This window comes from Equus caballus, chromosome 11, assembly GCF_041296265.1.
Source record: "Equus caballus isolate H_3958 breed thoroughbred chromosome 11, TB-T2T, whole genome shotgun sequence".
NCBI lineage: Eukaryota > Metazoa > Chordata > Mammalia > Perissodactyla > Equidae > Equus > Equus caballus.
In genome coordinates, this window is record NC_091694.1 from 3,986,981 (window position 1) to 4,003,881 (window position 16,901).

Genomic DNA, 16,901 nt, shown 5'->3' on the forward strand with positions numbered 1-16,901 from the left:
GTTTTTGTGTGGAAAGAATTTAAAGTGGAAGAGTAAATAATCGTATTGGCAGTTTGCTAGAAGACACCTCTGTCTCTCACTGTTGAATATCAGTTACGCTAGCCACACGCTAATGTAACTCTTTTTGGTCCTGGTCGTGTGTGTAGATTCTTTGAAAATCTCTTAGGCCATAAATTGATGGTGAGACACTTTTCAAGTGCTCTATACAAAAGTCAGATCATAGCTTCTTAGGAAAGGGACTGAGGTCAGCAGAAATCAGGAACTCAGGATGTTGCTATTGCATTTTTGTTTAATTATAGTAAAATACACATTACATAAAATTTACCATTTTAAGTGTGTAGTTCAGTCGTGTTACGTACATTTACGTTGTTGTGCAACCATCACCATGGTCCATCTCCAGAACTTTTTTATCTTGCAAAACCGAAACTCTGTCCCCAGTAAACACCAGCTCTCCATCCCCCGCCCCAGCCCTTGGCACCCACCCTCCTTGTTTGTCTGTGTGAATTTGACGACTCTAGGTCCCTCATCGGTGTGCAATCTTAGTATTTGTCCTTTTGAGACTGGCTTACTTCACTGAGCTTACTGTCCTCCAGGTTCATCCATGTTGCAGCAGGTGTCAGAATTTCCTTCCTTTTTAAGGTAGAGTAATATGGTATTAAATTTTAGAGAGGATTGCTGTGGTTTTGACTTAGTGGGAAGGAAAAGTAATTGGTTTCCAAAGTCAGCAGACTTTCTACAAAGGGGTGAAGTGAGCGCATTGGCACACCTTGGCCGCATACACGTCACCAAGTTTCAGGCTCAGTAGCATCCCTTTGCTCATCCATCTTTCCCCCGCGCCCGCTGGTCTTGACAGCTACCTGAGGCCTGTCTCTGAATGTAAGGCTTTCCGTGAAATTCTTCATCACTGCTTTTTGTTGTACGTATCTCTATGTCGCCTTTCACCTGAAAGACATTCTGAATTTTGGTTGTGTTCTTACCTGTCTTAAAGATCTGACCCCGTGTATTTCCGACGTCAGCACAGAATCAAGAGTTTTGGGAAAGTTTGCTGGACGTCTGTATGTCTCCACAGCCTGAGTTCTTCCTGGTCTTCTGACTTTTTCACATTGTGAGTCACTGGCTTTCCTGGCAGACAAGGTGACTTACAGGTGCCTCCCAGGGCAGGGCACTGTGAGGTGCTCTAACTGGCAGCGTCTGCACAGGCGTGAGGTCACTGAGTGCGGGGTGGTGTCACCAGCACTGGCCACACTGGCAGTTCTGTGCCTACAGGCCCTTCGATATTTGTCTTCGGAGGTGGGAGAAACGCTGCCTTCACTCTTTGGGCTGTTTGCCAATTTGCACTCTTGAACCTAAAACCTGTTTGTAAATAGCTGTTGTTCCCTCTAGAGCCAGTGACAGTTTCTACAGAGGGTATGGGACAACACGGTGTTGGCTTTCCCGCTGCTGCCGCTATTTCAGATGTGCTGAGGGTTAGGTCTTTGAAGCTGTGTGTGTTTTCAGTTTTCTACCACTGGAGGTCTGTAGAGGGTCAGCGGGGCACCCTGGTGCAGGCGCTCTGCGGGACTGGCAGCGTCTGGACACACCGAGGCTTCCGAGGCCTAGGGGAGAAAGTGGACAGGTTCTCTCTGGTCTTTTTACCTTCTCCATGCAGTCAGGGAAAGAGAGGACCTTGCTGGACTCTTGGCCTCTCTAATTAATGTTTCTTTGCTGTGCTGGTTTAAATTTGGACCCTTCTTATCCTTTGAAAGGCAGAGGCTGTAAGAAAAGTGACAGTTGATGATTATGGGGGAAAAATAAGGCAAATGGTATATTTCAAAGCTAGGCAGAGGGACCTGGTTTATCTGGATGACCTCAGAGAGTCGTGTCTTGGCCCTAATGCACGGTTCTAACTCTTCATTTAGGTCACCCCTGGGGATGTAGGACAGACAGCATGGTCCATTTTGGCTGGCAGCTGCCTATGCTCCTGCTGAGAGAAACTGCTGTCAGAAGAGCCGCTTTTTCAGTTGAACCTCATGGTGGATCACTGGGCACCTGCCATGGCGCTGAGCAGGAGCCTCAGCTGCTGGCCATGTGCTTATTCATGGTCTCCTGGCCGGGAAGGAGGACCCTGTCCCTTTAAGACAGTCCTCCTTTGTATGCGCTGGATGGAGTACATCTCAGCTCTGAGTTCTGCCGACTGTCAAAATCTGCAGAGCAACATTTAAATAAAGAAATAGAAGCTTCCCTCTATGGCTTTGCTATTCACAGCCAAGCACAATAGCCCCTTGTTGTTGTAGGCACTTTAATCCCCTTCATTAAATAGGAACCCTGCAAGGGGATGGTGAGGGGCCCGTAGTGGACTGGTCCCCGTGCTGTAAGCAGGACACCTTGTAAATTAACCTTTGCGGGAATGAGGCCGGCCCCTTGCTCTGCTCCATGTCCTTTGTGCACAGGCTGCTGTCTCCCCGGGTGCCATTCTTTTCCAGCGAAGAGGGCTTAGCTGCCGTCCTGGCACAGAAGCGTGGCTGCAGCACGTGGCAGCGGGGAGGGAGGAGCTGTTTGTTGCTCTGCCATCTGGCCTGTCAGCCGATCATTTACAGTTTAACCCTGATGGCTACGCAGGAAAGCCAGAGCATGGAGAGATCCCCTTCCCAGGGGCCCCCGCTGCTTTCCCAGACTCGCGTGCAAAGGAGATGTGGTTGTTTCTGAGCCTGGCTCCTCCTTTCCTGTCCTGGCCACGGCCTTCCAGGATCCTGCAGACACTAACGAGGATCCCAGTGGAGGTTTTTTCCCCTCTTTGGGCAGCATGAGAATGTAGGCTTGAATTGAAGATTTGATGTTGTGTTGATAAGTTTAAGCAGAGGAAAATACGTTTGTTAAAATGTTGGATTTTTCCTCATCTCAGAGCAAAATTCCACTAGAAAAATGAGACCTAAATCTTTTTTTTAGATGATTTGTTGAACCAAAAGGAAAGCAGGACTGTGGTTTAAGGTGACCAAGTGTGGAGGAAGAAGTGATTTAGAAATCGTGTGGTTAGTGTCAGGAAACTGCATCAAAATAGATGTGAATAAGTGTCTTGTTTGTTTTAACTGCTAATTGGCTGGAAGCTTTTTCTGTCTGACCACTAGGACAGTAGAAGGCCTATCTTTTCCGGTAGCTGTCGATTACCGTTTCTGTTTGCATTTTAAAAATGCAGTAGTGCCTAAATGTATTTTTTTAAGCAAGTATTCAGGGGCTGACAGGCCCCTTCTCTCCATTCCCAGACCCACTCCTCAGAAGCAACCACCAGTAAGTAACTTTTTCTGGCTTTTGGTCTTCTGGTAGGTGCTACCAAATTCATATTTAATATTCTTATATTGCTGATGATTTTATCAAAGTCAAAGATTATCTCCTGACTCCCTCACTACATCGTTCTCTTCCTGCACTCTCTCTCTGGCCATTTTTGAGAGTTTATCACATTGTCTGGTTCCTTTATTTCACGTTTGAAACTTCCGTAAACATATTTACAACTTTGATTTCTTGTTCGTGACCTTTTACCAACGCGTCCTGCCCCTTTCGTAAGACGAGGCGGCGGGGGGGGGGGGGGGCCCCTACTTGCCTTCCTTGCTGCCTTGCTCCCTCTGGCCTTCACACCTCTCAGCTCTTCCCCCACTTTAATGTGATCATAGTTGATAACATATAACTTTTGTTCTGTAAGCGGAATTAGCCTTTGTTCTGTGTCCACAGGTTGACTCTGAAGTTCCCAGCCCGTGCACAGCCCCGTCACAGGCTGCTCAGCCCCGGGCGGGCTGCACTCCCACGGGTTCCCAGTGCCGAGGTCCAGTGGGCTCTCCTTTCTTGCCTTCACTGGTGGCTCAGGATGCGCCCACCGGAGGCTTGCTCATTTATACTGTGATTCCATTGAGTTTTTGTTTTTCCCGTTGCCACTTACCTTTGTATTCTGTCGAGAGGAGACCGAGTGGCCCTCTCTTACTGTAAATGCCTCTCGTCTGTCCTCGTGTTCGTGCCTGATTTTGTTCTTTGTGAGGACGATCTTGCAGCCGTTGGCTCCTGGTGCTCGTCTGCTCTCGTCTCTTGCTGTCCCCCCAGAGTGTGTGTCCTGGCCTCCCGAGTCTGTCCCCCACCATCCTTGTGAGCACGTCTTCCTCCTCCTGAAGGAGTGCGTGTAAGATAAACTTTCTGAGTCCTTGTATGTCTGAAGAGATGCTGTTTTGCCCTCCTGCTTGACGGAGAATTAATTCTAGGCTCAAAATAGTTTTGTTTAGAACTTTGAAAGCCCCTCTGCTGTCTTCAGTACCCACCGTTACACCAGCCAGATTCTGGTTTTGTGAGTGGCCTGGTTCCCCTCTTCGCTCCTCATGGAGGTTTTAGGATCGTCTTTAATCCTCCAAATTCTGAATTTTACTATGAGTGTTTCTCTGTGAGATTGAAAAAGCTTTATTATACTGAGTAAATTGACTTTGCTTCTATTTGCACTCTTTGTCCTGCAGGAGTGCCTTGACTTTATCTTTTATTCCTTTATTGCCTTTTTTATTTGGGGCACTTGGGGGCAAAATAGGTTTAATTCCCAAGAGCTTATTATTTTTCTGTAATTTTCCCCTTTTCAGAGTCTCCTGTTCCTGTGAATTTTTCTTTTGTTCCCTTAATTATGTCTGTGCGCTCCAGCTGAGTTTTCTGTGCCTGCCTTGCTTCTCCTCCGGGCTGGAGGCCTAATCTCTGTGAGCATAAGAGTGACACAGTGGGGGCTCCATGTGTTGGGTGGGCCTCGCGAACCCAAGCCTCTGCTCTAGACGGGGTGGGCAGGAGCATCATTTTCTGGGGAAGTACCAGGGGCTTCACCCTGGGTTCCAGCTCCCTTGCGAGCTGCTCACTCACCACAAGTTGGTTCAGTTCTTTTGTTTTTGCCTGGGGGTGAATATATATTCAGTATCTTTGGTTTTGGGGGCACCATGTGGGCACTGCAGACATAGCAGTGACAGGCGTACAAGGCCCCTGCCCTCCTGGAGTTTGCATTCCAGAAGGAGGTGTGGGCACTCTGCTTTCTCTGTCCTGGAAGTTCACTGACATCTCTTCTGTCGATGGCTCCTCTCCTTGTGTGCTTGATATTGTAGGTTTATAGTTTTATTTATTCCTTTACTAGTTCTAAAACAGTATCTTGCAAAGAAGAGGACTGGAAGCACATTTTGAATTTATAATACGAAATCTAGATTGTGACTTCCTAGAAAAATTGTCATGTGTGAATGCTAACCCAGAATGGTTGGGTGCTAAGATTCTGAAAAGAAGGCAACCACACAGAGTTTCCAATTTGGAACGATAAAAATTGGTGTCTGAGGTCCACAGCAGTCTTGAGATATAAATGTTTTACACGATGGTCCTCATTGTGAGGACCTTGGTCTTGCCTCTGCTTGGGTCGAGACTCATTGATGATCTCATTAAGCCGTCTGTAGCTTCAAAAGCAAAGCCCGACTATTCATCCCCGCCATGGAATAGCTATTTAAGAAAATGGCCTATGTTATGTTAGAATGAATGTTTGTCTTCTAGAGCCTCAGGAAGTTAGTTCCTTAAAAGGATCTTCTGGTCTTCAGGGACTAGAAAAGCTCTGGTCTGTGAAGTCCAGATAAAGTAGAATGAGCTCCCCTAGGCGTGCTTTTCTCCAGACTGGGGTGTGAATCCCAAGAGTTTCTGTTGTTTCTCGAAGTGCTTTTCTCCACCTGGAGCTGACTGTTAGTCTGGCTCCCCCAGAGCAGCTGTTGGAATGCTTGCCCTCAGGTCTCCGCGCCCTCGGGAGGAGGCCTGGCTCTTCCAGCCTCTGACACGGTCAGAGTGTGTTTCAGATACAGAACTCACTGAGTGATTTAGGCTATGAAATCAATTTCATGGGCTACGGCCACTGTTAAGAAAACTTAAGAGTAAAACAACAGAACACAGCAATAGATTCACTTGGGGAGGGTGTTATTTTTGATGCTGTTGTGTATGGGGGAGATTGCGTCATGATAGCAAATGCATTTCTTAGTGTGGGTCTTGGGGAAGTTTAATAGACACTTTTCTAGAGAAGGGTGGGGAAAAGCTGGATACAAAAGGAAAAATCGGCTTTTCTAATTAAGCTGTAGACTTAATTGGGGTCTGTTGTTTCTACCTCTTCTGTGGTCTTACGGGATTTTTATGAAATATTTGGGAAAGTAACTGCTCTCTGAATGCAGTACATTGTTTCAGTGCCACAGTCGGAGAGTCGTGGATCCTAACTGCTCTCAAGCAGAGCAGTTGTTCAGCTCCGTGCTCCTCAAGCAGAGCAGTTGTTCAGCTCCGTGCTGCCCAGGAGAAATGTGAGCCACAAACGCAGTGTTACTTTCTAGTAGCCCTGTGAGATCAATGAACATAATATATTTGGTTTACCAAGTTGTTGGTTCAATGGATAATCAATATAAAATATTAGAGATATTTGACTGTTTTTATACAAAGTCTGGTCTGTATTTTACACATATAGCACATCTCAAACTGATCTAGTCTCATTTCGAGTGCTTATTAGCCATACGTGGGCTGTGGCCACCATATCGTGTAGCGCTGTTCTAATGCGTTTATTCGCCTATGAAGGATGCAGTGTCCATGAGCCGCCCCTCCCGTCAGGCTGCGTGGGCACCTTTGCTTTGGCCCCAAAGGGCACAGGAGCCAGCGTTTTTGAGCTCCTGCTCAGCACCAGCTAGGGTTCCAGGTGCTTTGTTGGACTTCATCCTCCCAGCAGCCTGATGAGGTGGGTGGTGGTACCCCACTTTATTGGTGATGAAATGTGGCTCAAGTAGGTTAAGTAACTTGTGCAAAGTTACCTGATTGGTGTTTGGTGGATTGGAACTGGATTGGAGCCCGAGTTTGCCCAATGCCAGTGTTTGTTCTTGCCATTGACCACATGGCTTCCCCCAGCACAGAAGAAGAAACAGGGTCATCATGGGGGTTTCTCCCCCAAGGCCATGTTTTTATGAGCTAGAGGTTGGAGTCTTGGAGGTATGTAGGAGTGTTTTGTGGTGAGAACTGTGATCGGGATTAAGTAACTTTGTTCTGATGGTAAGAGCTCATTTTAAAACATTATTCAAACAATGTAGAAGGGTATATAAAACAGAGAGAACAGTTCCTATAACTCAGTCCCCAGAGTTCAGTGCTGTTTTCAGTTTGGGGTATACCCTTTTAGATTTTTCCGAATACATATGTAGTCTCCCCTCTCCTTCCAGAGATGGCACAAAACGTTCCTTCATGTTGCTTTTTACTTGTCCCTTGCTCCCCACTTAGGCATCATGGACGTGTCCTATGTTGGAGTGGGCTCAGTGGGGGAGCTGAGGCTTGGAGCCCCAGTTAAGGCCGTGGGGGATGGACTGCTGGGCCATGACCGCCTCCGCTTCCCGGCACAACAGCCGCCTTTAACCTTCGGCAGCCTGTTCTCTCTCTTTTCATGCCAGATGCTCTTCTATCAGAGCTTTCCTCTGTGATCCAGGACCCTTTCTCCCTTTGGTAAACCTGATGGAGGATGGGAGTCAGAGCTGTCCCCAGCAGTTGGTCATTTCCAAAACGGGCTTCTAGCTCCTTCCAGGGAATCTTTGTCCTTTTGTGGTCTCTGGATTTTATTTATTTTTGGTGAGGTAAGAGCTCTCTTAGAACATTTCTCTTCTTTTTTGTAGTTCCCAGTGACCTGACTGCAGAGGAGCGTCAGGAGCTGGAGAACATCCGGCGGAGAAAGCAGGAGCTGCTGGCCGACATTCAGGTAGGAGCTCGCAGCTGGGACACATGCTGTTGTGTGACAAGCGTCCTTTCCAAAGGCCTCCTCTCTCACCACGGCTTTGAGCGAAGTGTAGGGATTGATAATCGCCTTTGCTTATTAACAGCTGAGAAGTGGACTCTCAGAGGTTAAATGGTTTTAAAGCTCCTCCCAGCCGCTCAGTTGTCAGACCTAGAGTGGCCCCAGGTCTCCTGACCCCTGAGGGCAGTTCTCACTGCCCAGCGGTGAGTCGGGGAGAGAGACAGTTAGAACAGGGGCTTTGGGTTAAGCTGGACCCACGTCCAGGTCCTGGCTCTGCCGCTTATTGGCAGGGCGATTGTAGAGAAGAGAATTTGGTTCTTTGAACATCAATTTCTTTATCTGTAAGATGAGAATGAAAACCCCTGTTGACGGGTTGCTGGAAGGGTTAAATAAGTTCTTGTTTATACGGGACATACAGCTGGTCCCTAGGAGGTTCTTAGTCAGTGATAGCTATTTTATCCATATTTTTCTAAATTCCTTTGCATAACTGCCAAGCTTTAGTAGGAAATAAGTCATAGAAGCCATTGGTTGGGTTATTTTAGCCCTTGAGGCAGCAAATGTTATTCTTCTGGAATTCTTTGTAAAACATTTGGGAACTCAGGGATGGGGAGGGAGGGGGCATACCCTATAACCCCAAAGCTTCAAAGTGTGGAGAGCAAAGACTTGACTTGCTCCAGTGTTGATTCGAGTGTGTTTTGATCGTTTTGCCCTAGCTTTGATTCCTCTTTCACTGGTAAAGGTTAGGAAAGCTTAACAGTTCTTCACTCAGAGCCTCCGTGACCATGGCCATCCATTCTGAGGGCCTGCTTAAATGGGGGAGGTGGTGGAAGGCAGGAGCTTGGGCTGAACGTTCCCTCTGCTGGCCGCTTGGCGGCCGTGTTGGCCTGGGAGCAGCACCGCTGGTGGCCGCCTGGGCGTTTGGGTGGAGTAGCTCGTGCCTGCTCTCTGGTCACACTGAGTATGGGAAGCTGTGGGTGTGCTCTGATGGACTGGATTGAGGCAGCCATCTTTCAGTGAAACATACATATTTTGCAGAGTGTATATGATTAGAAGTTTCTTTCCTGGACTGTAAACTCCCTGAGGTCAGGAGCTATATCTTCTTCACCTTTGTGTTCCCTAGAATGTTTACTGTTTGGTAGGAGCTCAATAAATGTTTGTTGACTAGATGAATGTTTCTAGTTTACTTTTTAAGATTTTTTTTCTCATCTTATTTCATTTTCCTTTATTTTATTTTGTGTTTGATTGGAGTGTATTATGTGAGATTTTAGTTTGTTCTGTGTCTTCCTATCCCAATAATTCTGGACTGTCTGTCTTATAGAGGCTGAAGGATGAGATAGCAGAAGTAGCTAATGAAATTGAAAACCTGGGGTCCACAGAAGAAAGGTGAGTCCGTCCTTTTGCTGGATGGTTTTGTGGTTGTAGCTTTGCCAAGCACCCAGCCTATAACTGTGATGTGTTTACGTGGCATATTTAAGGAGAAAGTGTGTTTTCTGGCCTCTTTTCCTAAAAAGCACGTACGTAATATACTTTCTGCCTTCCACCCTCAGTGCGGGGACGCCTGGATGTAAGGGCTTTGACCTTGCTGGGAATGTTGAACTAGAGAACTTGGAGGGTCCCTGAAAGCCCTAAACTACCCTTAAATTATTGTGTAAACTCCTCTTCCTTTCCCTCTGTTGTCTACTGTGTGTTTTAAAAATTTGTGTTTTTCCTTTGTGTAAAGGGAAAGCGTAACGAACGCTGTGATGTGGTTTTGGAAGCAGGAGTGCCCGCGTCTGTCTGGGTGTCGCTTGAGTTTGTTGATGCCTCCCTGATGCTTAGGAGAAGAGGCTGTGAAAACGAAATTATTGTAGTGCAGAATGGCAAGGAGTGTTTGCAGGTTATGTTTTCCTTTTAACTGCATGAGGTGTTAGGGCAAGTGAGAGTCTGGTTTGAATGGGGCTCCCAGACCGTGTTCTAACTGCTCAGTGCAGTAAATGGGCTGTTTCTAATTCACTGCGTGTCTGTATTTTTCTAAGCCTAAGTCACCCTGTCTGGCTTCATAAGACCGTTTGCGTTTGTTGTTTAAACACTTGTGGGCAGTGCCATCAGGGATTAGCGGAGCTGTGTGTTCTGCAGAAAGTGGCCAGCTCATCACTTCCAGTCTTGGAAGTGTCAGTTTTGGATTATAGCTTTTTTGCTTTCCATCTTAAGAATTTGTAGCTTAAAAGAAATAGATAAATTGGAGTTCATCAAAATTTAAAATTTCTGCTTTTATAGAAGATACTGTTAAAAGAAGTGAGTGGGCAAGCCACAGACGAGGAGGAAATATTGGCAATACCTGTAGTTGAAAAAGGACTTGTATCCAGGAGATATATATATTAAGAACACATAAAACTCATTAATAAAAAGACAGCCCAAATAAAAAATGTGCAAAAAACTTGAATAGACACTTTACAAAAGAAGCTATATGTATAATAGACACATGAAAAATGCTCAGCATGGGTAGTGCTAAGGAGATGCAACTTAATGCTGCCATGAGATGCCGCCTCACGCCCACCAGGATGGCCGACACGAAGCGGACTGCCTGTGTTTCGTGCTGGTGAGCGTAGAGTGTGTACCCACGGGGCAGGCAGTCTGGCGTTTCCTGTAATGTTACCATATACCCGTGCTGCGCCCAGCACGTCAGCCCCCAGGCATTTACTCAAGGGATGTGAAAACGTGCCCACAAAAGGACTTGTACAGGAATGTTTATGGCCTTCTCCTTTAAAATGACCCCAAACTGGAAATAGCTTAACTGTCTACTGGCAGAGGGAGGGTTGAACAGATTGCGGTGACAGTTGTTAACTCACAACATGCACCTGTGGGGCGGAAACGTTCTACAGGGAGCGATGGGGGCAGGTGCACAACTTGGGAGGCTTGCTGCAGATCACTCAGATGGACCCTTCAATGAGTGTGTGCATGATATGTAAGTTATACCTTAATGAGGTTTAGAAAAATCGTGTTAAAAAAAGGGCAGCACTGGGGCCGACCCCGCAGCCAAGTGGTTAAGTTCGCGTGCTCCGCTTCAGTGGCCCTGGGTTTTGCCGGTTCGGATTGCAGGCGTGGACATGGCACTGCTCATCAGGCCATGCTGAGGCGGTGTCCCACATGGCACAACCAGAGGCACTCACAACTAGAATATATAACTATATACAGGGGGGTTTTGGGGAGAAGAAGGGAAAAAAAAGATTGGCAACAGACGTTAGCTGAGGTGCCAATCTTTAAGGAGAAAAAAAAAAAAAAGAACAGCACTGGGGCAGAAGGAACCAATGAGCCTGGGGCAAGGGCCAGGACTTCAGCTGCCCTTCACAGTGAGACTTAAGGGTGCCTGTGCTTTCCTGGGTGAGTCTTTCGGAAATCCGTATAAATCAGTGGTTGCCTGTGGGGGTAGTCTTTGAAACCTTGCTGATCACCTGGAGTACTAAAACTGGCTGTGGTGGTTGTTTTACAGGAAAAACATGCAGAGGAACAAACAGGTAGCCATGGGCAGGAAAAAATTTAACATGGATCCTAAAAAGGTGAGTGAAAGGAAGCAGCAGGCTGCAGCCCGTGCTCTCTCAGGTGGGCTGTCCCAGAGCAGGCTGCAGCCCGTGCTCTCCAAGGCGGGCTCTCCCCAGAGCAGGCAGGAGCCCGTGCTCTCCAAGGTGGGCTCTCCCAGAGCAGGCTGGAGCCCGTGCTCTCTGAAGTGGGCTGTCCCAGAGCAGGCTGCAGCCTGGCTGGCCTGCCCTTCTCTAGAGCTTCCTGAGCCGGTTCCCCTCGTATCAGTTGGCAAGTGTTTATTAGATACTTCTCTGTGTCCAGAGCACCCACACCCATTCTTCCTCTGCCCTTTGTCCTCCTTTCTAGATGTTTCCAGAGTAAGCGTCTTTGGCATCTGTTGTCTTTTCTAGGGGATCCAGTTCTTAATAGAGAATGACCTGCTGAAGAACACCTGTGAGGACATTGCCCAGTTCTTGTATAAGGGGGAGGGGCTCAACAAAACAGCCATCGGAGACTACCTGGGGGAGAGGTGAGGCCACAGGGACTCAGGCACAGGGGCGCAGGCCCGTCCAGAATTACTGAGAAACAGACTCCAGAACTCCCGCCACAAGTCCTTGAAGAGAGTTTGGCCCTGAGGCAGCAGCAGCCGCACTGGGAGGGCGCTGTTCTGGGGAAGGGTGGCCGGCGTGCTGGGGTGTGAGCAGAGGAAGGCGGCTCTGCCTTGTGTGTGCTCGGTCGCCTCCCCCGGCCCACAGAGCTACAGGACTCCGCGTGGGAAACCGCCTGGCTGGGGGTTGGGATGACCTTGGGTTCTCAGCGTCAGTGTCTCACGTCTGTGCCCCACCCCCTCCCTTTTGTTTGTCTTGCTAGAGATGAGTTCAATATCCAGGTTCTTCATGCGTTCGTGGAGTTGCATGAGTTCACGGATCTTAACCTTGTCCAGGCGCTGCGGTGAGTGTGTTCGAGGGGAGCCCCTTGGGCGGTGGGAGAGGCAGGTCTCTAATCATGTCTGTCCCATGTGGCACTGTAGTGACATACCGTTGGCGGTTCTTTTGAATATCTCGAAGTATTTTAAAAGAAAACAGTCTGCTGGCTTATGATCGAAATGATTGGATGGTTAAAGAGAATTACATTACAATATATCCTGAAAGCAAATTTTGCAAAACTCTTCCTCAGGTCTTTCATTTAATGTTTTGGAAATCGATGAATGAATACATTTTGAAATCTTTTCTAATTTTCAGTTTAGAAAACCCTTTGATTTCCTGCACTAGAATGGGAAGTAGCTTAAAACTTCATTGTAGATGAAGAAAAGTGAACTTTAATTTTTTTACTAAATCTGTTATCTTGTGCCTTTTGGGAAATTGTCGTTTGGTATTTCCACTGCTGTAGGTTTAAATAATAACACCATTTTTGTGTTTTCAGTTAGATAGATGGAGATAATCCTCAATTAAACCTGTTGGCCGTGGGCCTCTCTGACTTAAAGGGATAAATTGTGAATGTTTTGATAGAAAATCTCTTTTGCCACTTCATCTTGTTTTCTGGAAATTGGAATTCATTTAAAATGAGCATTATCTATATGTATTACAGTCTTGTGTATTAGTTTAAGGATGAGAACTATTCTTTTGAATAGGAAAATCTTAATTTTTCCTAAATACTTTGCCTTTGATTAAGAGAACAGTGATGTAGAATGGTGATTTTGCATCTGCTCTGAGTTCCTGTAGCAGAAGACTGAAGCCCTTCCTTTGCCCTTTGGTATAAAAATCACTTGAAGTTCACAGTTCCCAGAGGAATCAATGGTCTCCCCAAGTCCTGTAACGCAGCCCGTCTCCACCACACAGGCAGTTCCTCTGGAGCTTCCGGCTGCCAGGAGAGGCCCAGAAGATTGACCGGATGATGGAGGCATTTGCCCAGCGCTACTGTCAGTGCAATAACGGAGTGTTCCAGTCCACGGGTAGATGAGAGACTTCATCCTTGTTTGCGATGGGCGTTTTACGCTAGATTCTTTTCTTGGCACTAGATAATTTCTAAAACCAAAGGCCTGCGCCAGCCCTCACGGTCTGGTGGTTCAAGTTTGGCACTCTTACCGCTTTGGTGGCCCAGGTTTGGTTCCTGGGTGTAGAAGCACACCAGTTGCCATGCTGTGGCAGTGGCTCGTGTAGAGGAACTAGAAGGACTTGCGGCTGGGATATGCGACCACACACTGGGGCTTTGGAGAGGGTGAAAAGGGGAAGATCGGCGACAGATGTTAACTCAGGGCAAATCTGTCCCTGCAAAAAGTAAAATAAAATAAAAAATAAAACAAAAGGCATTAGGTTTATGCCTAAGAACATCAATTTAAATTTAATTTATGATAGTAAATGTTGGAAACATTCAAAAGTCCAACATTAAGGGAGTAGGAATATGTTGTGGTATCCCTGAAATATGAAACATACAACTGTTAAAAATCATGTTTTAAAAAGGAGTTTTTATTGGCATGGGAAAATGCTAATAAGATTACCAAAAAAGCAGGCTTCAAAACTATGCATCTGTTTTAATCCAAGTTTTGTTACAGTATGTATCTGTGAGGTACGTTTGCGATTTCCAGTCATGCATCACTTAACGACGGGGACACTTTCTGAGAAATGTGTCATTAGGCAATTTTGTCATCCTGTGACCATCGTAGGCTGCACTCACACAAGCCTAGACGATATAGCCCCCTGCACACCTACCTAGGCTCTGTGGTACTGGTCTTGTGGGACCACTGTCGTATATGCTGTCTGTTGTTGACCGAAACATCATTATGCAGCACGTGACTGTATTACACACAGGCACATTTATGTAATAAAGCAAAATAAGCTATTACTAGGTAGCAGGATTATAGATAACTTATACTTTCTTTTTTTAATACGCTGTGTTGTTTTTCAGGTTTTCCACAGTGTACACCTTGTCCTTTTACGGTCTGAAATAATGAACATCTTTAAGTCTTGAGTGCTTCATGCCCTTTTCTGTGCTCTGCTCTTTTCAGTTAGCAGCATATAGCTTCTCAGAGCATATCCGGGCGTGTAGATTGGGCCCATTCTGTTGAGGGCACCACTTTTCATTCTTGATTTCACGTGGCGTTTCTGCGTCTTTCACTAAGATGTTTCTGATCGTCTTTTGCTTTACTCTTCAGACACTTGCTATGTCCTCTCGTTCGCCATCATCATGTTGAACACCAGCCTGCACAACCCCAACGTCAAAGATAAGCCCACCGTGGAGCGGTTTGTTGCCATGAATCGAGGCATCAACGACGGGGGCGACCTGCCCGAGGAGCTGCTCCGGGTGAGCAGGGCCCTTGTTCGGGAGGCGGTGAGCAGGGCCCTGGCTCGGAGGCGGTGAGCAGGGCCCTGGCTCGGGAGGCGGTGAGCAGGGCCCTTGTTCGGGAGGCGGTGAGCAGGGCCCTGGCTCGGAGGCGGTGAGCAGGGCCCTGGCTCGGGAGGCGGTGAGCAGGGCCCTTGTTCGGGAGGCGGTGAGCAGGGCCCTGGCTCGGAGGCGGTGAGCAGGGCCCTGGCTCGGGAGGCGGTGAGCAGGGCCCTGGCTCGGAGGCGCTGGCCTGGGGGCGGCGCAGCTTTAGGGGAGGAGAAAGGTGTACGCAAGTCACCCAGTGTCTTCTCTTAGCGTTCGTTAAATTATGTGAATTTCATCAAGAAATTGGTAGTGAGGCCCAGTGAAGGAATCAGGAGGGAAAAGCAATGTATAAAGCTGAAACTAAAGGCTTGAAGGAAAGTCAGGCTGGTTTCTTTTCTTTCTTAACTGTCAGTAAGCATCGTACTTATTTTGTCACTGTGAGCCACCTGAAGGCAGAAGGGGTCATGTCGCTCTGTTCTCAGTGCCTAGCAAGGTGTGTGGCATACTGTAGGCACACAGCGAATGCTTGAATGAAGAGAGAGGGGAGGGAGAAAAGATATTTCCAGAATCAGAGACATGCAGTGTCATCTTTTATCCCAGAATCTGTATGAGAGCATAAAAAATGAACCCTTTAAAATCCCGGAAGATGATGGGAATGACCTTACTCACACTTTCTTCAATCCAGACCGAGAAGGCTGGCTATTGAAACTCGGTAAGTAGTGCCCTCTGGGTTAGGGCTCCTAACACAGATACGTAGAAAGGATGTGTGCGCCCACACACACAGATGTACGCTGTGGGAAAGCGCGGGTTGGTTACGGGAGGAGCTGTGGTATGAATTCATGCTGTTACAAGATCCACCTCTAGAAAGGAAGTGAATGCAGTGTCAGTGCCCCCATGGGACACTAGAGACTATTGGGGACAGACTTCACTCCGCAGAAATATTGCCCAAGTGTATTTGCGCGCCACGTTTCCGCTGTGGAATGGATCGATCAGGTTTTGTTTCAAGGCAGTTCCCACAGGACCTGGTCCTTTCCCCTTCCCTGCCCCTCAGTCACTGGGAGGGTGACCAGCTGTGTCCATCTTTCTACTTCCCATCACACAGATTTGACCTGGTGCTCCTGCCTCCCCCACCCCAGCGCGTCATCACTTCCTTCTGCATCTGCTCCCCACAGGCAGTGTGCATGGCAAACCTAGAGCCCTTGGCTGCAGCGCGTCCACAGCACTCTTACTCATTCTCGGGCAGTGGTTTTTTTTCCCCCTCCTTTCCAATCTGAATCAGCCACATTAATGATTTTGTTCATTCAGAAAAATAAAAGATTATTCCTTTTCCCTCTGCCAAAAGTGAGCTTGTATTGCTGAGATTTGTGGTCATGCCTTGCCCTGAAACTGATAGAGTAACCAAAAGGAAAAGAATAGTGGGTTTTCATACATGTTCACGGCCACATGGGATTATTTCATTAATTGTTTCAGAGCACAGAGAGAGCCCCTGGACATAATGATGTCCATTTTATGGCCACTGAAAGAGTACTTTTCTCTGTTTTCTTCCGTGTTGGCCTTTTGATGTGTGAGTTCCCACATTACAGGTATTTGTTAGAATGGTCCTTCTCTACCATTTCAGCTGCTTGTCCCATGAGATTAGAAGTCCACTCTCTTGGCCGTTGACTGACACCTTGGGAAGCACTGAAATGGAAACTTTAATTTCTGACCAGTTCAGATAGCAGTAGGATTTATATTTCCTTTAAAAGCACGTCCCAAGTCCTCGTGTTTATACATAATGACTTAATTCATAAATTCTCCTTAAAGCACCACTTCACTGATTGGAGTTTTAAATATCTCTTGAATTAATCAACACTTGATATATCTTTAAGCCAGTAGAATCTTTGAAGTTAAGGCTCTAAAATTACTAACCCCAAAGGCAGCCATTCTGCTCTGTGTTTTTATTGCCAAGCAGATGGAGTTAAAAAGGAAACCTACTGGAAATTTAAAAGTGCATCCAAGTTTGGATTTACTGCCCCCTCCAGCAAAATTTGTTTAAATGCTAATGCTAAGTGTTAGCTTGACAGCCCAGATACTAAAATTAGAGTGGTACAAAGATGAGCTTGGTTCTTGCACCAGGATGACATGCAAATTCATGAGGCATGCCATATTTTTAAAAAGAAAAAATTTAACTAAATGTGGGACTCGCTTTTAGGTTATAGTAGGACTTTTTCTAAACCTCCCCTAAACCATCCTAAACCCTTCATCTCGTGTTTCATTGTAGTGCACTCAGACCCGCCCC

General features: G+C 46.9%; 1 protein-coding gene and 1 non-coding gene across 20 annotated transcripts in view; both read left to right on the plus strand.

The window, feature by feature from the left end:
• CYTH1 (cytohesin 1) overlaps positions 1–16,901 on the plus strand; it is an 82,728-nt gene that overhangs the window by 51,963 nt on the left and 13,864 nt on the right. For 8 of the 19 annotated variants that reach the window (XM_070226829.1, XM_014738256.2, XM_070226832.1 and 5 more), the window contains exons 2-9: positions 7,641–7,723; positions 9,078–9,142; positions 11,229–11,295; positions 11,668–11,786; positions 12,128–12,208; positions 13,096–13,208; positions 14,409–14,557; positions 15,224–15,335. In XM_070226829.1, coding sequence (XP_070082930.1) covers positions 7,641–7,723; positions 9,078–9,142; positions 11,229–11,295; positions 11,668–11,786; positions 12,128–12,208; positions 13,096–13,208; positions 14,409–14,557; positions 15,224–15,335 — 789 coding nt within the window. Of the gene's footprint in view, positions 1–2,421; positions 3,265–7,640; positions 7,724–9,077; positions 9,143–11,228; positions 11,296–11,667; positions 11,787–12,127; positions 12,209–13,095; positions 13,209–14,408; positions 14,585–15,223; positions 15,337–16,901 lie in introns of those variants that run through there. The other 11 variants (XM_070226838.1, XM_070226826.1, XM_070226835.1 and 8 more) reach the window with 5 other exon arrangements.
• LOC111775830 (U6 spliceosomal RNA) lies at positions 16,672–16,774 on the plus strand. The gene has a single exon (XR_002811809.1). It is a non-coding gene; the product is annotated as a U6 spliceosomal RNA (small nuclear RNA).